The sequence below is a fragment of the Hippopotamus amphibius genome, chromosome 7 (assembly GCF_030028045.1).
Source record: "Hippopotamus amphibius kiboko isolate mHipAmp2 chromosome 7, mHipAmp2.hap2, whole genome shotgun sequence".
In the NCBI taxonomy this organism is placed as follows: domain Eukaryota; kingdom Metazoa; phylum Chordata; class Mammalia; order Artiodactyla; family Hippopotamidae; genus Hippopotamus; species Hippopotamus amphibius.
This window is the reverse complement of record NC_080192.1, coordinates 84,738,565-84,760,675: the sequence shown is the minus strand read 5'-3', so window position 1 is coordinate 84,760,675 and position 22,111 is coordinate 84,738,565. Positions and strand designations below refer to the sequence as shown.

General features: G+C 51.7%; 1 protein-coding gene across 4 annotated transcripts in view; it reads right to left on the bottom strand.

The window, feature by feature from the left end:
- Positions 1-22,111, bottom strand: part of SH3RF3 (SH3 domain containing ring finger 3) — a 224,441-nt gene that overhangs the window by 8,738 nt on the left and 193,592 nt on the right. For 2 of the 4 annotated variants that reach the window (XM_057741557.1, XM_057741558.1), the window contains one exon: positions 2,537-2,868. In XM_057741557.1, coding sequence (XP_057597540.1) covers positions 2,537-2,868 — 332 coding nt within the window. Of the gene's footprint in view, positions 1-2,536; positions 2,869-17,882; positions 19,274-22,111 lie in introns of those variants that run through there. The other 2 variants (XR_009054670.1, XM_057741559.1) reach the window with 2 other exon arrangements.

Here is a 22,111-nt window from a genome sequence, read left to right as displayed (position 1 = left end):
ACAGGCTCTTTGGTGGGGCTAGTGGCAGACTCTGGGAGGGCTCAAGCCAATGAGCACTTCCCAGAACCCCTGCTGCCAGTGCCCCTGTCTCCTCGGTGAGCCACAGCTGCCCCCCACCTCTGCAGGCAACCCTCCAACACCAGCGGCAGGTCTGGTTCAGTCTCCTATGGGGTCACTTGCTCCTTCCCCCTCGGTCCCTGTGAGCACAATTTTTTGTGTGCCCTCCAAGAGTGGAGTCTCTGTTTCCCCCAGTCCTGTGGAGGTCCTGCAATCAAATCCCACTGGTTTTCAAAGTCTGATTCTCTGGGGATTCCTCCTCCCATTGCTGGACTCCCAGGTTGGGAAGCCTGACATGGGGCTCAGAACCCACACTTTAGTGGGTGGACTTCTGCAGTATAACTGTTCTCCAGTTTGTGAGTCACCCACCCAGCATTTATGGGATTTGATTTTAACGCGATTGCGCCCCTCCTACCATCTCATTGTGGCTTCTTTGTCTGTGGATGTAGGGTGTCTTTTTTGGTGAGTTCCAGTGTCTTTCTGTTGATGATTGTTCAGCAGTTAGTTGTAATTCCGGTGCTCTTACAAGAGGGAGTGAGCGCACATCCTCCTACTCTGCCAACTTGATCCTATCTCCCAGGTATTTCTCTTGCTGCAAGATTGTGATGCATGGGGGGTGGCAGTGGCACTGGCTGGAACTCAGCTGGACCCCAGCAGGACAGGGGCACCAGACAGTTTTCCTGATCCCCAAGCAGCTTCCAGAAACGTGGCTGCATGTGCACTGCCCAGGGGTTTGGAGTGGTCCAGACCACCGAAGGCTGGGTTCCCAGGGACGGTGGTAACCTGGCCCCCAGGACCTCCTCCTGGGAGACCCCCAGGTGGGGCACTTCCCACAAAACCCCCACCCCAGCAGCAGCACCCTCAACCTTAAGGTCCTTCCTCTGAAGTTGGTTACAGAGCAGCTCTGTCCTCCCCAAACCCTCAGGGAGAAGTGACTACACCCATGGGTTTGCACACAGGAGGCACCAGACACACAGGCAGCAGCACTGCACTGGGTGGGGCCCCTTGTCTGCAGGTTGCGGGCAGGGACCCCAAGTCTGAGCCCAACCTGCCCTTCACCCATGCCCCTGCAAGGCGGGTCCCCCACAGAGGCTGGAGTAGGAGTCCAGGTGTCTTGGGAGCTTCCCTGGCCTGAAGGTGACATTACCATTGTCATGTACTCAGCTCCCACCTGCCAGGGGCCAGGACAAGGGCGTCCTGCGGGCAGCGCGGGGTGAGGGCCTCACTAGGCAATACTGGTCGCTAAGGAGCTGTGCAGGGTGCTGGGGACAGGAGGGCTCCCAGGGCCCTGGGTACAACATCCTGGATTATACAGGATGGTCAGTGAATGGGAGTAATTCCCTGAACTTTCTAGTTAATCATAGACTCCCATGAGTTTTTACAACAGGGTCTTTAAGCCCTTTGTGGAGTCTAGAAGTTGAGGATCTGGAAAGACAGAAACTCAGCCAGGGGAGTTTCGAGAGCAGTTTTGACACGTTTAGGAACCTGTCATTCCTGGGAGCCCCCAACTTTGGGACCCAGAGGAGGGGCCAGGACCCCCATTCAGAAATCACAGGCAGCTGGGTTGGTCCCATGGAAGAAAGGTTCTGACATGGGAGAGCTGCCCAAAGGTGGAGGCTCCCTTGGGTAGGGAAGCGGAGGGAGAGAGGAGGGGTGTGTGGTGTGTGTGGTGGTATCTGTGGTGCACTTGGTGTGTCTCTGTGGTGTATATGGCATGTGTGTATGTGACGTATATGGTGTGTCTCAGGCCACACGGAAGGGCTGGCATCGGTCCGTGTGGCTGAGCAGCGGAAGGATTCTGACAGAAACGCCAGGACTATATTCTCAGGAGATGCTCCCCTTTTTACTGTTTAGGCAGTTCTCCAAGGAGGAAGCACTTAGAAAGGAGAGCATTTCCTCCCCTATTTGAATCTCCCTCAGGCCTATTTGAAGCTGTCTAAGGACCAGTGACTCAAATGGGCCGGCCCACGAAACAGAACACAGCCTCTGGCCCCTTCCACCCGAGGCCTCAGGGGACTCAGTTTCCTGATCTGGAAAACTCTAGGCTGAACTCTATGAAATTGTTGGCTTTGGTAAAAAACAGATGAATACCGGCCATTTCATATGGTTTAATCTTGAAGGCAATTTGGGGTGAGGTGTCGGAGTGGACCAGCCTCCAGAAGAGCTGCCCCAGGGGAGGGCTCACTCAGGCCTGCAGGGACTCAGCCCCAGATCACTCTGGGTTCCTGCAAGGCTGAGGGACACAAGCCCCTTATCCCATTGCTCACTCTTCTGGCTCAAGACACCATCAGTTCCACCAGATTTCCTGAGGCACTCAGAATGTGAAATGTGCTACTGTTTTATCTGAGCCGATATTTAGTGACAGACGCCTGGCAGGTTGAATCCCCAGAAACCCCCCTTTGTCCCTGTTCCCCAACATGGCTCCAGACCTCAGAGACCACTGCACCCAAGCCTAGCAGGACGCAAGCCCACCCCTTACCTCTCTCTGGGCAGCGGCTTGGGCTCAGGGCGGACAGCGGCCGTGGAGAGATAGGCCTGCCGGGCAGGGGACGGGAAGCTCAGATCCAAGGAGCCCGCCTTCCAGTGCAGCGGCTCCATCCCCAAGGCCCCCTGCATCTCACCCTCGACAGGGCAGGACCCAGCCCTGCCATGGATGGACAGCGAGGACACTTCAGGCCCCACTGCACCCTGGAGTGAGGCGTCCACCACCGCCTGGGGGTCGTGGGTGGGAGAGGTGGACGGTGGGGAGCGTGACTTCTTCCTCGTGGACGCACCGGCCAGCAGCTTCAGCAACCCAGTCTTCTTGTCTTTCTAGAGAGATACACAAAATGGTGGCCAAGTGGGTTAGTGCTTCCAGAGGCCCTTGTCAGTGAGGGGGATGTGCCCTGTCAGGAAACTCTAACCACCATCTGTAAATGTGCTTAGAGGAAGAGAACAGCAAGGAAGGAAAGCTTTCCCAATTCTCGTTTCCTTCCTTTGCCAGACGTGTCAGAGGTGCCAGCACAGACCCAGGCCAACTCCACCTGCTGTTGGTGCCACTCATCTCCTGCCCGGGGATGGGGGGTGGGCTGGTTATTCCACATTAGCCACCCCCGCCCCCCAGCTCACAGAACCCGTGTATCCAGACACGACTTCATCTGGAGGCCCTGGCAGCACTGTGTGTGGTTTGTACCACATGGGGAACTGAGGTGCGTGTGTGTATGCACGTGTGTGCACATGTGTGTGTGCACGTGTGAGTGAGGGCATGTGGAGGAGGAGGAGTGTGTACACGCAGAGGTGGTACCAGAGCAGTGTATAGCCTTGGAATCTGGACAGTTTCATGGCTCTCCTGGAATTTACTTTTCTGATGTTGGATGGGGATTAGCTGGCAGGGGATGTGGTGTGAAACAGGCAGCACAAGGAGTCTGACACTGGGCCCTAGGTTGGTGATGGCCACCACAGAGTCTGCTTTGGTCACCGGGCCTGCCAGACCCTGCGGTGGCTCGATGGGGACTCCTCTTCCTCCCAAGCTGCTGGGGGAGTTAGTGGTGCTGAAATCCCCTTAAAGTGCACTTACTAGGGTTGTGCATATCCTCAAGGTAAGTCAATAACACTTTAGTATGAACAAATCTGATGTTTTTCTCTACTCCCGGCACTGGTACTGATAGAAAGGATGGAAGCTGATGTCCTGCATGCTGTCCATGGCTGGAACGTGCAAGCTCTGGCCTGGAGGGGAGCAGGTGTGTGGGGAACATGGCACAGGGCAGCCCTGTTCCAACATCCAGAAGAGACTTGCATGGGGCACACTCACGAGTGCTTCAGTCACTTGGCCACCAGGGGGCTCCATGAAGCTGGCTTAGAGGTGTCCGGGCTCCTGGGGCCACCATGCAGAGGAAGGGCTCCCAGGATGACAGTCTCCTAACCTGAGACCAGCAGGGGAGGCACAGGCTCAGGTGCGCTGATGGTCCCTGGCCCTCAGAGGCTTGGGAAGGGGAGCCATGTGGGCAACCAAATGCCCAAATGCTGCCAGGTCTCCAGGCAGAAAAGCCACAGCCTAGCAAATGGTCAAATGCGACCCTGAAGCTGAAAATTCTAAAAGTAATTTAACTGGGTATATGTGTGCATGTATGTGTGCATGATATGTATGTGTGTATATGTGTGCATGTATATGTGTGTGTGTGTGCATGTGTGTGGATATCTGCATGTGTGAGCGCGAATGTATGTGCACATGTGTATGTGTGCATGTAGGTGCATGTGTGTGGATGTCTGCATGTGTGTGGATGTGTGCATGTATGTGCACATGTGCATGTGTGTGGATGTGCATGTGTGTGGATGTCTGCATGTGTGTGTGTGCACATGTGTATGTGTGCGTGCGCGCGTGTGGATGTCTGCATGTGTGTGCGTATGTATGTGCACATGTGTATGTGTGTATGTGCATGTCTGCGTGTGTGCACATGTGCATATGTATGTGTGTGGGTGTCTGCATGTGTATGAATGTATGTGCACATGTGTATGTGTGTGCATGTGCATATGCGTGGATGTCTGCATGTGTATGTGTGCACGCATGCATGTGTGTGTGTATGATGTGTGTATGTGTAAGTGTGCATGTGTGTAAGTCAGCACATAGATGAATAAAATTAAGAGCCATGTGATGGGTCCCCAGGGCTGCCAGTGGCCCTGTGGTGCCATCTACGATGCACGGGGGCCATTGTCCGACCCCCTCATCCCAGTCCTTGTGGACCTGCCGGAGACACGGGAAGGGAGGGTGCAAGGCTGGCAGCTGCGGTTTGGAGTCGGGAGTCTACACACGGGGTGATCTCCTGTTGGTCTCTATGATCTGTCAGCATCAGTCACCCTCCAACTGACTTCGGCGAATGCTGCCATGATGGCCTGACGACCCTCTCCAAACGTCTGTGTCCACACACCCAGTGGAGCGGACCACGGGCTTGGGGGCTGGTCCAGCCCCTGCCGGGCCGCACTGTTCTGTGGGCGCAGCTGAGAACCAGCCGATGGGCCCCTCGCGGCCGGCGGGAATGGCCCGCTGTCAGAGGACACACCTTAGGGTGGACCTGGGCTAAAAGTTTATGTTAAAGGAAGACAGGTTTGCTGGGATTTTGCTGGGGCCTTCGCGAGTCCAGGTGCCAGGGAATCCTGTCTCTGTTGATTTTCGGGGTCACTGCTTTCCTCATAGAGTCACTCCCCTCAGCATTCAGTTTATATTCCCCTCTCCTGAGCATGGGTCACTTTCCATCCCAAGACCCTCCAAAAGACCAAGGTTCAGTCATTTCAGCCTTGCTGGGGGACTCCAAACATCTGAACTGTGGGAACAAAATGCCCTTGGCCCCACACCGCCTGCAGGGGAAGGGAGGCACACCTCCAGAAAAAGGGGCCCTCCTCTCTCTTCCCCCAAACAAGTGACGGGCCATGGCCACCCAGCTGGGCTGGCCCTTCCTCTGCGACACCCCCAACTCCCCGTGAAGCTAACCCCACCCCCATCCTCGCTTGCCCACCTCTCCCCTGACTGAGCTTGTACCTGAGCTGTGCGCTGGACGCCAGGAGCCTGGAGCAGCCCCGGGCCGAGGCCCCAAGGCCCAGCTCCAGTCCCTGCTTTGCTTTTTCCTCACCGAGTGTTTAAGATGACAAGTGCAAGAGCTTATTTAAACTATTAACGTCCTCACAAAAATGTGACGGTGTTGCTGTTTTTATGATGTGTCTGGATATTTTTAAATGTTTGCAAAAAACAAAAAAGTTTGCAAAATAATTAGCTCCCAATACATTTTTTTTTTTTTTTTGGGCCATGCCATGTGGCTTATGGGATCTTAGTTCCCAGACCGGGGATTGAACCAGGGCCCTCTGCAGTGAAAGCACCAAGTCCTAACCATTGGACCTCCAGAGAATTCCCTCCCAATACATTTTTGTTAAATGAATAAAATCAACTTCACTTCCTGTTAACTCTTGCCTTCCCTTGCCTTGGGAGAGCCCAGGGGCCAATACAGCGCTCTCGGCTCCAACTCTGTACAAAGAACCAACCAGGGAGTTTGATAAAATGTAAAAGTAGGACTTCCCTGGTGGCGCAGTGGTTAAGAATCTGCCTGCCAACTCAAGGGACACAGGTTCGATCCCTGGCCTGGGGAGATCCTACATGCCACAGAGCAATTAAGCCCGTGAGCCACAACTACTGAAGCCCACGTGCTTTAGGGTCCATGTGCACAACTACTGAGCCCACATGCTGCAACTACTGAAGCCTGTGTGCCTAGAGCCCGTGCTCCACAACAAGAGAAACCGCCACACTGAGAAGCCTGTGCCCCCCAACAAAGAGTAGCCCCCACTTGGCACAACTAGAGAAAGCCCATGCATAGCAACAAAGACCCAATGCAGCAAAATATAAATTTAAAAATAAATAAACAAATAAAGGCAAAAAAATTACATTAAAAAAATGTAAATGTGGGGCTCTGCCCTCAAGGATTCTGATTCAGTAGGTCTGAAATGGTTTTGATCCAGAACCAAAGAAGTGATCAATTAGAAGCCAGTAGTCACCTGTGCAACCAGATAAGCGATTTTGGAAGACTACAGACAAATAAGACACAGGGAAGGGCCCAGCTTTATGGGGAGGTGATCAAAGAAGGAGACTGTGTCCCCTACCTACTAAGTGCCCCAGCCAGGGGACATGCATTGGCTTAAAGTGGTGCTATTAATTGCTGGGGTGCACGGTGGTGCAGATTCTGACCCCTGTGTCTGGCTGCCTAGCTGACTCCCAAGCGTGGCTGCCCTCTCCAATTGCACTTTGAGTGGCAAGGGCCATCGCATATGTAGGAGCTCAGAGGGCATGGCAGCCATGCCAGGCACGGTAGCCACACCAGGCAGGGGAACGGGCAGGAGCCAGGCCCGCAGGCATGAGAAGCTCTGGCTCTCAAGCTACACACACACCTGGATCTTCACATAAACAATGTCATCATGTTAGAGAAGGGTTTACAGGTGACATTAGGAAAACAAACACACATATACACTCACACACACACACTCACTCACACACACACACACACTCTGAAATAAAGTCATATCCTACTTTAAAAGAATCATCTGGAAACCTAATATTAAAAAAAGAGATGTTCATTCATTATAGGAAAACTGTAAAACATTTTACAAATAATAAAATGATAGTTTCTGCCCCTGGAGGCCTTGTTTCATAGAACATTAATGCAAAAACTTGGCCATAGGAAAAAGAAATTTAAAGCTTAAAATAAGAACTGTTGCCAGTTAAAAGTCAATCAAAATTATGGAAAATTATCGCTAAAATTAAAAGAAGTTAGAGAATAGAATTTGATTTATAAAATGTGACAAATTTTTCAGGGAGTTAATTCATTTCATTAAAATGAAGTAAACTTGTAACACGGCCTACGAGTGCCACATCCTTACCATCATCTCCTCATTAACCCATGGTGATTAGGTGGAGAAATTAAAACTGACACCACAGAAATACAAAGGGGCATGAGAGATTACTATGAACAATTATAGGTCAACAAATTAGACAGCCTAGAGGAAATGGAAACATACAACCTTCCAAGACTGGATCATGAATAGAAAATCTAAATAAACTGAATACCAGTAACAAAATTGAATCAGTAATCAAATAACTCTCCCCGAACAAAGGCCCAGTCTAGATGGCTTCACAGGTGAATTCTACCCAAGATTTAGAGAAGACTTATACCTATCATTCTCAAATTATTCCAAAAAACTGAAGAGGAGGGAAACTCCTAAGTTCATTTTATGAGGCCAACATTTCCCTGATACCAAAACCAGACAAAGGCACCACACACACAAAAAAAGAAAATTATAGGCCAATATCCTTGATGAATCTAGATGCCAAAATCCTCAACAAAATATTAGCAAACTGAATCCAATAATACATTGTAAGGATCATACACCATGTCAAGTGGGATTCACTCCAGGGATGCTAGGATGGTTTAACATATGTATATCCAACAATGTGATACACCACAGTAACAAAACAACGGATAAAAATCATATGATCATCTCAATAAAAGCAGAAAAAGCACCTGACAAAATTCAACATCCATTCATGGTAAAAACTCTCAACAAAGTAGGTACAGAGGAATATACCTCAACATAAATAAGGCCGTATATGACAACCCCACAGCTAAATCAAACTCAATGGTGAAAAGCTGAAAGCTTTTCCTCTAAGAACAGGAACAAGACAAGGATACCCACTCTTGCCACTTTTACTCAACACAGCAATGGAAGTTCTATTCACAGCAATTAGGCAAGAAAAATAAATAAAGGGCATCCAAATTGGAAAGGAAGAGGTAAACTGTCACTATTTGCAGATGACATGATGCTATACGTAGAAAACCCCAAAGACTCTTCCAAGAAACTCTTAGAACTAATAAATGTATTCGGTAAAGTTGCAGGATAAAAAATCAGTATACAGAAATCTGTTGCATCTCAATACACTAATAATGAACTATCAGAAAGACAAATGAAGAAAACAATCCCATTTATAATTGCATCAAAGGAATAAAATACCTAGGAATAGATTTAGCCAAAGAGGTGAAAGACCTATACTCTGAAAATTCTAAGACATTAAGGAAAGAAACTGAAGATGATACAAATAAATGGAAAAATATACTGTGTTCATGGATTGGAAGAACTAATGTTGTTAAAATGCCCATACTACCCAAATCAATCTACAGATTAAATGCAATCCATATCAATATTCCTACAGCATTTTCCACAGAACTAGAACAAATAATCCTAAAATTCATATGGTACCACAGAAGGCCTTGAACAGCCAAAACAATCTTGAAAAAGAACAAAGCTGGAGGTTTCACAGTCTGTGATTTTAGGCTATACTACAAAGTGACAGTAGTCAAAACAGTATGGTACTGGCACAAAAACAGCTCCATAAATCAGTGGGACAGACGAGAGAGCCCAGAAATAAACCCATACATATATGGTCAATTAAGCTATGACAAAGGAGGCAAGAATACACAGTAGGGAAAAGACAGCTTCTTCAATAAATGGGGCTGGGAAAACTGAACAGCTACATGAAAAAGAATGAGGCTGGACCACCTACCTATATCACATACAAAAATAAACTCAAAGTGGATTAAAGACTTAAATGTAGGAGCTGAAATCATAAAACTCCTAAAAACATAGGCGTATGCTCTTTGACATCAGTCTTAGCAATATTGTTTTGGATCTGTCTCCTCATCAGGCAAGGGAAAACAAAAGCAAAAATAAACAAACAGAATTACACCAAACTAAAAAGCTTTTGCCTAGCAAGGGAAACCACCAACAAAATGAAAAGGCAATCTACTGAATGAGAGAAGATATTTGCAAATCATACATTCAATAAGAGATTGATATTCAAAATATAAAGGACTCATACAAGTCAACACAAAAAACCCCCAAACAACCCCATCTAAAAATGGGCAAAGGACCTGAATAGACATTTTTTTTTTCAAAGAAGACACACAAATGGCCAACAGACACATGAAAAGATGCTCAGCATCACTAATCACCAGGAAATTGCAAATCAAAACTACAATGAGATATCACCTCACACCTGTCAGAATGGCTATTATCAAAAAGAAAAGAAATAACAAGTGTTGGTGAGGGTGTGGACAAAAAGGAACCCTTGTGCACTGGGAATATAAATTGGTACAGCCACCATGGAAACAGTATGGAGATTTGTCAAATAATTAACAATAGAACTACCATATGATCCAGCAATTCCAATTCTGGGTACTTACCTGAAGAAAACAAAAACACTAATTAGAAAAAATATATGTACCCCTTTTTCACTGCAGCACTATTTACAAGAGTCAAGATATGGAAACAACTTAAGTGCCCATTGATAGATGACTGGATAAAGAAGATGTGGTTAATATATATACAGTGGACTAATACTCAGCCATAAAAAGCATGAAATCTTGCCATATTCAACATGGATGGACCTGGAGGTTACTGTGCTAAGTGAAATAAGTCAGGCAGAGAAAGACAAATACTGTATGATTTCATGTGTATGTGGAATCTAAAAAAAACAAGACAAATGAAGAAACAAAAAAAACCCAGAAACAGTCATGGATACAGAGGACAAACTGTTGGTTGCCAGAGGGGAGGGGCTTGGGGGAGGAGAGAAATAGATGAAGGGGATTAAGAGGTTCAAACTTCCAGCTATAAAATAAATAAGTCACAGGGATGCAGTCAACAGCACTGCAACAACTTGGTACGGTGATGGATGGAAACTGGTCTTCCTGAGGTGAACATTTCATAATGTGTAAAAATATCAATTCATTATGTGGTGCACCTAATATGATATATGGTATTTTAATTTTAACTTAAAAAAGTCTAAAGTCCAAAGTCTCATCTAAATATCATCTAAATCAGATGTGGGTGAGCTCAAGCTATGATTCATCCTGAGGCAAATTTCCTCTCCAGCTGTGAGCTTGTGACATCAAAGTAATTACATGCTTCCCAAATGCAAAGGTGAGGAAGGCAGAAAATAGACCTTCCCGCTCCCAAAAGGAGAAATGGGAAGAGGAGGGGGTGACAGGTCCAAGCAAGTCTAAAACGTAGCCAGGCAAGCTCCACTGGATCCCAAAGTTTGGATCCCCACAGCTTTGGTCAGAGGCCATCTGGCCCATTGAAACCCAGGTAGTGGCCTGGTGACCTCTATGCCTTCGGGGCCCTTCATCCCTTTCCTGGAAAAATAGTGCATGTTTGCAGTCAAACAGCCCTGCAGTCTGGTTGTGTTGAATCCAAGGAGCTGCACAGCCATCCTTCCCTCCACCCTGCTTCTGCTTCCTCTGATCCCTGAAGTTCAAGCTGGCAGAGTCCTTGGTGTTTTAATCCCACCTCTATTCCTGGCTCAGCTGTGATGGCTTGTTAAGTCCATGAGCAGCACCCGTGGTCTCTATATCAAATGGTGGTTCAGCCCCGTCCCTGGCATCTCTTCAGAATCCGCCTTCCCATTGTGTGCAATACGGAGAGGCTAAGCGTTTCCCAAATGTCCAAGCTCCAGTCCTTTTTGGTTAACAATCAGCTCATTTCTTTCCTCTTGCATTTTACTGCCAGTAAATGCAAAGAGGAACAAATTCTCTCCTTCAACTCTGCTTAGAAATCTCCTCAGCTAAATATTCCACATCATTGCTCCCAAGTTATTCCTTCTACAGAACACAAGGACACGGCTGGGCTGCTCTCTTGGCCGCTTTATAGCCAGGGCTGCTCCTTCCCATTTTCAGTGACGTCCTTCCATCTGGATGTCCTTCAGCATTCACGTTCCTACCAGGGAGTTTGTTCTCCATCACCCTTGAAGGACCCTCACCACAACTGCCTTTAAAGCCAAAGGTCAAGCCTCCCAGCCTTTATCCATCGCCTGTTCCAAAGTTGCTTCTGCGTGTTCAGGTTTTGTAACAGAAGCCCCCACTTCACAGAACCAATATCTGTATTGGTTGGCTCAGGTGTCCATAACCAAGTACCACAGCCTGGATGGCTTAAACGATGGACCTTTCTTCTCTCACAGTTCTCAGGACTGGAGGTGCCAGTGCAGATAGGTCCTTGATGAGGACCCTCCTGGCCTGCAGAGAACACCTTCTGTCAGGTGGTCACATGGCCTTTCCTCATGACCTCATGACCCATCTAACCCCAAGGGCCCCACCTCACAATAAGGGTTAGGGCTTCAACTTATGAATTCTGGGGGGACATGGACATCTATTCTGGAAGGGCTACAGTTACCTCAATGAGAGAGAGGAAATTCAAGTCCAGAGAGATGACGGGGGGGTGGACCTTGGTCTCTGGATGCGGAATCGCAGCCTCTCTCTGGCCACCGCACTGCCTATTCCTATGGCCACTGGCGATGAGGAGAGGCCTTTGCTTGTCCTTCACCCCTCAGGCCCTACTCTGCTCCAGGCCCCAGGGCCTTACTCAGTGTTTGCCGAGCCTGCCCAGTCCCCAGCCAGCGCCCCCTGAGCACAACCGCACATCCAAGGCTGACCCAGACCCACTCGCCCTCAGGTCCTGGAACTCCTTGGACCTAGCCCCCCTTCTCCACAGAATGCTCTCCTGCCAGCCCTGGGCTCTCCCACCCCCATCCCCCCATGCTGGAAGTAACCACACACATCACTCCCTGACCTGACAAGCAACAGCACCCTGCGTACCCCCATCTGGCCCGGAGGTCACCCTAGTTCAATGAGGGTCACACTGTGAGCTGGAATGGTCACCAGACTCCACAGCAGGAAACCTGTGATGGACCCTAGGTGTCACCTCGGGATCTAGCTCATCTGGTCTGGGCGGGCAGCTGCATCACCTCCCTTGTGACCCTTGGTCCACAGAGGAGCAAGTGCTGACATCCCCAACTCCTTGATGTCCCATAGGCCATCACGGCCGCCTGGGGGCAGGAGTGGGCGGCTCGCAACCCTGGGGCCCCGGCCTGCCCGGCCAAAACCCGAGAGGGCCCTGAACACGGGGTCGGAGCCCGGTGGCCCAGCCTCTGCCACTGTCACTGCACTGGGCAGTGGGGCAGGACCAGGCGCCTGGGTGGCATCACATACGCCACCACAAGGCAGGCCCCACGGCCAGTGCTCAGCGAAGGCGGGAGGCCTGTGGTCATGCACCTGCCACAGGGGCCAGACCCCAGGCCAAGACCCGATGCTGAAGGGCAGGGGCCACATCAGCTGGTTCTTCTCCTGCCTCCCAGCCGGCACCCTTGAATGTGTGTTTGCATTTCCTGGGCCTCAGTTTCCTCTCCTGTGGAGAGGGGGTAATGGCAGCACCTGCCACAGAGAGCCATCTGGGGACTGGATGAAATAAGACACATTACACATTAGCCTGCTGTCACTGGCACCCTTTCTGTCACCATGGTTACCACACAGCCATTTGGAGCCTTCTTTCTACAATGACCAGTCTGTCCAGTGATACGCGAGTCTCCTTCCACAGCTGTGTCTTACTGTTTGGAAGAGAAAGTACCACCCCTCAGCCAAAGGAACAGTGCCAGGACCTAGTCCCTTCTTCTAAAACAGCAGTCCTCACAGATAGTGAGTGTGAAGCCACGCTTCCCACCAGTGGGATGACACATGTGGTGGAGGAGACCCTCCCCGGTGCTAAGCTGCACCGCTCATCAGCAAATCCAGAGCAGGAATGAGAATGTCTGAAGGTCTGTCCCCACCCAGGTGTGTCATATGCTGGGTCGTGAAAGACCTCATGGGTCTGAACCGAGGTGCTTTCTGGGCTCTGTGAAGCCCCTGGATTTGCCGGGCTGGGCGTTGGTAGCTTCTCAAATTAGGTCATGACCCACCCCAGTATTAGGAGGCTGTTGGTTTAATTCAAATGAGAAAGAAGGAGGTGAAGGGTGGTGGGTGCACAGCTCTGACCAGTGGGAGGCATGGACAAGGCCATAGGCCACCTAGGCTGCGGCACCCAGGCCGCTGAATATGATGTCAGCAGGACCCAGGGGCCAGGCTCTTTGGGGACAACAGAGACAACAGGATGTACTCTGCTCCAGTCTAAGAGCCCCGAGCGGAAGGAAGCTGTGACAGACAAAAACTCAAGGAAGGAGGGAGGTCACACGTCACCCTGGGTGATGTGGAAGAAGTGAAGCTTCCAGACATGGCCACGATGCTCTCTCCCCTCCTTCACCCGCCTTACGAAGTGACCGTGGTCCCTCTTGCAGAGGCCACGTCCTTCCCGCTTGCCAAGGCCTGCAATGGCTCTACCCTAGGGTATGAAGACACCACCAGCTCACCCTCGAGCAGAGACCATGGTAGGGCTGCACGGGTGTCTGACCAATAGCCGACTGAGGTGCCAGCCAACCCCCAGGTGGCCTCGGCCTGGCCGGCACGGCTTCCAGGCCTCCATCCGCTCAGCTGAGGCCCAAGCATGGCTGAGCAGACCCCGCTCTACCCCCCGCCCCCACCCCGGGTGGCCTGCCCAGGGCCCTGTCCCAGAGCAGGATGGTTACAATGTGATAGAAGATGTTCTCACACATGGAGGTGGGGGGGTCATTCTGGCCTATACACCAGTTAAGTTGAATTTTGTGCTGACTAAACAACTTGTTTGTGGTCTATCAAACATACACCGTACATCTGCTTTAATTATTAAAGAAAAGGGTGCACTGACCAGAAGTAAAGAACATCCATGTTAAAATAAAGATGAAATGCCTCCATTCCTGGGACGCCAGTGCTGGTCCTCCTTTGATGGCAAGACTCCCTCCCCTGGGGCCAAGGCCACACTGACTTTTGCTGGTCTATTGTTTTTCAAAACCTTGAAGGAATGTAACACTGATTTGTTTGGTGTTCTTTGTCCCGACAAGACATAAAACTGTGCTGACAACCCTGCTTCTCCAGAGCAGCTCCTCAGGTTATCTGAGAGGCTGTCTTCCAGGCTAGAGTCCTCAGTTTGGCTCAAATAAAACTCTTTCCTATCCCTAGTAGAGACTACTTATTGATTATTTTTGTTGACAGAAGTGAAAATTGTTCCACAGAACTGAGTCTGGGGTGTTTGTTTACCCAGTGAGAGTCACTGAGACAGACTTCACCAGATGCCTCCAAGATTCCCAGTCCCTGTCCTGGGGGCACAGCCAGAGCGCCGGTGGTCCCGCCCTCTGACATGACCTCACCCGGGAGCTTCACACGCACACGCACATGCCTCAAGCACACACAATGTAGTTTTGACAAACAAGTGTGGGATGGAAAAATGAAAGCATATCCCAACAGACTTCTTTAGAAAAGTCTGCAGAAATACTGGAAACACGTACAAGTAACAGAGGAGAATGTGCGGAAGGAAGCCCAGAGCTGAACTTCAGCATATTTTTAGTGGAAACATGAAGACCTCCAGACAACCTACAACCAACCAAACCAAAGAGCCCTAAAATCCAAGGCCATACCCCACCCTGACCGGGCCTCAGAAACTGGAAGGCCCGCCCTGGTTTGGAGGCAGGACGCATTTCCAGATACCTGGAGACCCTAGCCACGCAGGTCTGAGTGCATCAGGGAAGCAGAGTCGGAGACACAGGGATGGCGCAAACCCGACCCAGGCCATCAGCGGCTGCCCAGGACGCCGCCTCGCGTCAGGCAGCTCCCTTCCCCTGTGCAGACCCGGCCCCACTGCATCGGAGCCCCTGCAGCCTCCCCATGCTGTCAGGGATGGAACACGCAGGTGTCTCTCCCCAAGCGCCTCTCTCAGCCTCGTGACCATCCCAGTAGCATCACTGGGGGGAGGGGCAGAGCAAGCAGGGTCCCCCGGGGGGAGGGGTGTCCTCTGCACGTGCACCTGGAAGGAGGGTTCTGTGGGGCTGGGGTCCCATCGCTTCAATCCCCAACTCCTGCAGGGAGTGTCTCTCAAGGAGACAGACAGCAGCCACCCCCCCGCCAGCCACACGTCTGGTTGGAAGGGGGCTTTCAGCGAGGAGGACGCGGCATGTGGCTGACCCATTGGGCCCTCTGTTGCTTTCTGACAGGCAGAAGCTGATGCAGTCTTTGGTGGGAAGGCTGTGCCTTTGTGGAGGAGTGGGGAGCGACCTTCTCTCCTCTGAGTTAGGTCCCAACAGCCGCCATGTGATGTGAGGTTTGTGCAACTTGAGGCCCCCGCTTGGGGAAGGACTTCCAGCCTCCCCCAGGCCTGAGAGAGACCACCGTCCCTCAGTCCTTGCACAGTACAGCCCAGCTTCACACACAAGGTCAGGGACTTTGTGTGTTAGGTCTCACTGTCTGAACCCTTGAAAGAGTCCCAGCACCATACTTCAGGTTACATCACAACTGCCAGGGACTCATCTGAACGTGAGCTCATTTGACCTTCATCCGAGTCCCCGGGGGCACCAGGGTGGCACTCCTGGTGTCCCCTGAGGACATGGCACCTTGAATGTTGGCAGGCCTGGCATGAGCGAGAGCTAGGCAGGCTTCTCTGTGGTGGGATGTTCTGGAGCCTTCGCTGTGCCAATAAGCTAACCTTTAAATTTAAATTTTCTTTTGTAAGAACATGTAATGAGTAATGTACCCCTTTAGTGAGTTTTTAAGTGACCACACCATCTTGTTGACACCATAGGGACACCCAATGTAAGGACAGTCATTTGTGGATCTCTAGAAATAACTCATCTTGCTTCACCGAAGCTTTATCAATGACTATGTTTCCATGAAGCAAGATAAGTTCTAATAAGCTGAATTTTCCTGCAGGAGTTTTTATTATTTATTTGTTTATTTGGTGGACATGGGGCTCTTCTGAAAATGAACAGAGAGTTCTGAAGATTTGGAAATATCCACCCAACCTGGGGCAGGAAGACTCCTAACACTGCTCACACACTGCTTTACACTCCCGTGGCTCCCAAGCAGGGGCGACTTTGCACCCAGAAGACATTTGTGATGACGGGTGGAGATATTTCTGGCTGTTGTGACAGGGGTGACGCGATGCTAGGATCCAGCAGGTAGAAACCAGGGCTGCGCTGCATCCTACGGAGCAAGGCCCACCTAGCCAACAGTGCAGGACTGCTCAGGGGTCAGGCTCCCAGCGTCTGCCCGTAACTCCCCTGCAGCAGCCGAGGCGGGTGGCCTCCTGCACCCAAGTTGCCTCTCGAATCCCATCCTCCCCCATCCTTGGCTCCCACGCTCCTGAGGGCTTGCGTGCCAAGCTTGGAACAGCTCTTGGAGGCTGGGGGCTGGCAGCCTCTATGCATGGGTTTCCTCGGGGGGTGAGGAGGTGAAGACAGAATGATCCAGAAGCCCTTGAGAGCCACATACAATCCTGGAAGCTGCTAGTTTGCTTCTGGGACCTAGGGAGGGGTGCCGGCTGGGCCGGCTCTGGGAAGGCCGCAGAGTTCTCCAGAGTCTGCCCCCGCCCTCAGCATTAGGGACCCCAGGTCTCTGGAGCCATCCACGGCCCCGTCTCCTGTGGCAGCAAAGAATATCTGTGCGCTTTGGACAAAGGACAGGGCCTGGCCCTGACACTGCCCATGGAGGGCCCTGCACCTCCCCTGCACCCAATGGGCTGCCCGTGGTTCTGAAGCCGATGACACGGGCCCAGTGCTGTTCTGACTGAAATCCCACCCCCAGGCCAGCGTGGGCCTTGCTCACGGTGCCACGTGTCCTGCTCTTGGTTGTGTCCACATTTTCCATCAACAGGATGCCACGTCCGTCATGGAAACAGCCCCCCCACCCCGAGCTCTGCTAGGACCTCGGATGTTTGCCAGGCAAACATTCACGATCAGCTCATACCCAAACGACTCCCAGAAAACAGGGGCTTTCTTTCCTCAGCCAGCCTGACACACAGCCATCAGACTCACACCTCAGCCCCTTCCTCCTGGCTGGAAAGGACAGCCACAGTGTGCCCTCACTCATACCCCAGGGAGCAGTCACACCGCTGGGTGACAAGGGTGTATCCCTGGCGGTCGAGCCCCCCAGCACCTGTGTCTGAACACCCGCGGGCTCTGAAAACGGCCGCACTGCCAGCCCCACACGGTCCATCTCAAGTGGGAGCCACACCCCAAAACCAGGGTGATGAGTCCAAACAGAGGCATGGAAGGTTCCCCCGGCACCACGGCCCAGTCCAGGACCGCACCTCCCACATCTCTGTGGACCTTCTGACCCCAAGGGGGGCAGCTCTAGGGTGTGCAGACGCGGTGCCCCAGCAGTAGGGCGGCTGCGCTGATGGGATGGAGCGACACAAGCCAGTGGTTAGGAGCGAGGGGACAGAATGTGCCACCCCAAATTGTGTGTCTGTGGCATAAGGATTAATTAATTATGATGAAAAATATCATAACTTATTTATGATTCTTTATAAGGCCCAAAAGACTCAGGAAGAGCCTTCCCCTAACTGCCTGACAGAATGTAGGTGGAGGCCCTGTCCCAGGAAAGGGCGTCACCACGGATAACTGTAGTAAAAACTCTTTGTTAAAACTCCTCTCTGAGTCCACAGTCCCTGCCTGGCCCAGCAAACACACATTCACCAAATGTTTGCTTTTCCGTCTCCACGTCAACTGCCTTCCTCCCCTCTGAGTTCCAAATCCCCACCCCCAACTTGCTCCTTCGTCTTGAGCTGAAGATGGGGTTTAAGGTGAGAGCTTCCACCATTTGGGGGAGTTAGTTTTCCTGGATCTCTCCCATGTGCACATGTTATTAAACCTTTTTGATTTTCTCCTGTTGATCTGTCTCCATCAATTTAATTCTTAGATCTGCCAGAAGGACCTGAAGGGAGAGGATGATGTCTTCACCCCGACAGGACACATCCCAGGAAAGAGCTGTCAGAGGGGATAAGGAGGTGGATGAGCCCCAGTGGAGGTGGGGCCCAGGGCCTCCCAGACAGGCTCCCTCGGGCGCTCTCTAGGGTGTCAGGGCTGGGGGGCAGGTGGGAGGAGGGCACACCCCTCTTCTCTGCACTGGGACAGCAGTCCTCCATCCCCACCAGCACAAAGCTGGTAGCCCCATCTGGAGGCCTTCTCCTCTCTGGACCTTGGTGAGCATTTCCTGGAGAGTTTATTTCTCTCTTGTCTGCTCTGTCCCCTTACATGTCTTCAGCCTCTGTATGTGCTGCTTTCACCTCCCCCACATGGACCTCACGCTGGTGGAGGTGCCTGCACCTGGTAAGTGGCCTGAGCCCACCTGCAGCTGACCCAACGGCCAGAGGGAGGGCCCAGCGGAGGCAGGACCCGTCTCAACACCAAGTCCCCAGAGGAGCCTGGCTGCGAACGGGGCTAGATCAGACCTCTGGGTGGCACTCATGTCCCCAGGCAAGAAGCCAGCCTCTTGAGGATGCAAACTCTGCCAGAGCTGAGACAGAGTTAACGGGGTTTAACGCAGTTAAATGAGGGAGGATTAAAGTGCTGAGCTTTCACTTCTTTACAGATTCTTCTGGACTCAGCACCTGAGAATCTGTGGCAGAAGGTCTGACCCTGTTCCTTTGCCACCTCATCCCCAAGTCATCATCTTTTCACTGAAGCAGGAAGGTCTGTTAACTCAGTAGAATTTATAGCATAACATTAATTTCTTTAAGATGGCTTCGGAGGAGGTCAGGCCAAAAGGCAGAGATGAGAAACCAGAACAGCCTTCTGTCTCCAGGGTGTGTCTGGGCTGCTTTTGGCTTCGTTCTGTAGGATAACCTTGCCTTGAATGTACGTTTCCAACAGGCCTCAGTTTGTTTTCTGTAGAACAAATGTGGGGCTACCACAAATTATTAGATTAAATGAAATGCATTCAGATGAAATCTGTAAAATCTGGTATCCTTCGGAAAGGTTCTGGAACGGAATAAGAAAGATTAAACACATCATTATTTACTCGGGTGTGCCAAGCTTACGTACTTCTAAATATCTTTTTAAACAAAACAGATGGGTAGAAATCACCTCATCCAACCAGAAAGGCAGCAGCAGGCCTGTCCGTTCCACACAGGAGGGGCTCTGTCTACTTGATGCAGGATTTTGGAGGCTCACTTAGGAATCTAGGCTATTATTTCCATTAGTGCTGATGGGCAGCCCTGCAAGCTTTCAGGGAGACTGGGATTTCCTTACTGGACTTTGTGTGCTTCTTAAGACAGGCTACTTCCAGGAAATGTGAGATGACACCCAGCCTGGGCACCAGCTCGGGGATGCAGACTGGGAGGCCTCTGGCCGGGCCCCTCCTGCCGCCGCCTGCTGCAAGCAGCCCAGACCCTGGCCCAGCAGCTCCTCCCTGAAAAGGGGCCCTGCCTGGGCTTTCATCCGGCCCTAAATTTCTCTTAAGGAGCCACCATCATGACTGCATGCCTGGCTGTCATTATCACATTAAAACGATTGGGAAGGATAGAAATTTGGAAGAAGTCGAGGTGTCAGAATTCAGGTGAACTCAGCTCAACTAGGGATCCAACGTGGCCCTTCCCTGAGCCACTGATCAGGGAGGAAATGCCCAGCGGGCAGACCAGGTCACAGGGCTTGTGGGCTGCGACGTCCGCTTCATCCTTCACGGGCAGTCCTGGCAACGGAGGGTGTGGGAAAAGTTTAACTAGACCTGCGCTGTGCCAAAGGGTGGGGTGAGTTATCCGTGGGTTACGGGTCAGTTTATCTTCTATGACTCGGCTCTTGGGGCCATTTCTACTGGGGGTGCATAAAGGGAAGGCCCCGGACCCCTCCCAGGGTGTGTCCTGGAGCAGGAACTCGGACCCAGCTCAGAGAGGTGTGTGAGAGCAGGTGAAGGCCCACACGGATGTTCCTGGGTTGGATTTTGCTGCTTCCCTGCCACAGCAACAGTGATTTCTTGTCATCTGCAGAGAGGAACGAAGCACCAGTATCCTTTACTTGCCACGAGGAAGCATCTCTCTGACTAGAATGCAGACTTCTCTGCACAGGACAGGCTGTAGAGCACCCTGCAACTTCCCTGCACGTCTGCACTCCCGCCCCTCGATGGGACCCTGCCTCTGGGCCCAGGGTGCCCTACAGGGCACTGTTTGCCTGCGCAGAGAGGTTTCCTCCTCTGGACCAGCTTGTTCAGCTCTGGGCTTAAGCTCAGGCCAGGGCTCGCCACCAAATAGGGGCCCCACAAAGATTCTGTTGTCAGTGGATGAAAAAACACACAAGTTACCGAGGGCAACCCCAGATTTGCAATAAAGAAAAGGGTGAGTTCTAGAAACCACAGATTGATAAGGTGCTTCCAGGATTTCTGGTTGAGGTCGAGCAAATCTCTTGACCTCGTTTGAGTGTGTCAGAAACACAACCAAGGGCTCCTGGGTCCCAGCGCCTGGGGCTGCAGATCCCCCTTCAAACCCTTCCTCTGCGGATGAGGAAATGTCATCCCGTATGAAGCTCGTTTTCATTCTGTGATGAGGTCCCCAGACCCTTCGGTGGGGGGAGGGGTGCCATCAGCCTGCTGGCACGGCCCTTCCACCCTGGGGCGGGCGGGGGGCTCCGCCTCCACTGACTGGAAGGCTGTCCCAGGCTCCCCTGCTGCCAGGAAGGGCTCAGTTGTAATAACCACCAATGTAACCAATAGAATCCAGTCTGTGTCCTTTTTCCCGTGCGGCTCTGATGATGTTACGTTGTGGCGCAGGCAGAGGCCTCCGCCCTTCACTGCTGGCGCTGCCCATGGCATGGATGCTCCGGGCACGCGTGCCCCTTCCACAGCCGCTGACTTCTGGGTTGTGTCCAGCTCGGAGTCATTACAGACAAAGCTGCTGCGAACCCTCATTCTGGAGCCCGTGTTTCCCTCTCTCCTAGGAACATGCCCAGGAGTGAAGGGCCAGGTTAATGTCTTTAAGAACTGCTGGGCTCTCTTCCAGAGCGGCTGCACCAGCAGGGAATGAGAACGCTCTGCTCTGTCTGACCTCTGCCTCCTTCACTGAATATGGACGCACGCACCTACATACAGTAAGGAGCAAGTTTTTACTTAAGAATAGGTACAGGTCTTGTAGAGAAATTCTAGCCTTGTTTTCAACAGGAAGTAGCTTTCTCGTGTCCTCAGCCGAGTCACCACATCCCTCTGTCCGCTGTAATAGCAGCGTGACGGTGTCTGTAACTCTCTCCTGTTCTGGAACAGAAAGCCCATCCTGCTCCTTCCTGCCTCTGTGCCTTTCTGAGACCCTCCCACACCTCCCACCACCCCGCCTCCTACAGTGGACCAGCCGACCCTTCAAAGAGGCAACGGTGACCCTCTCACTCTATTCAAGACCCAGAGGCTCAGCAGGTATGTCCATGGGGATCAGACCCCACTGTGGCTCACGAGGTCTCCCTGGACAGCCTGCTGACCTCCACTGATCTCTGGTGCCAGCCTGCCACCATCACTCCCGTCGCCTTGTCCTGGCCATCTTCAGCGTGCTGGTCCCTTTGGGGCCCAGCCTGCCATCCCTGTCAGGAACACCTTTCCCTGCCAGAGCCTCCTTCTTCACTTTGGGCTCCTTCTGAAACACCGGACCCCTCCCCCACTACCCTGCTCATTTTCCTTCATTCAGCTGAAAGGACCTGAGGGATAGCAGTTAACTCTTTGTTCACGTGCTTGTCTTTCCCGACCACAGTGTCAGCTCCAGAAGGGCAGGAACCCTGCCTGGCTGGTTCACCACTGGGGCCTGAGATACAGGGCTCCCCACACAGTTGTGGGATAAACGTCTCTTG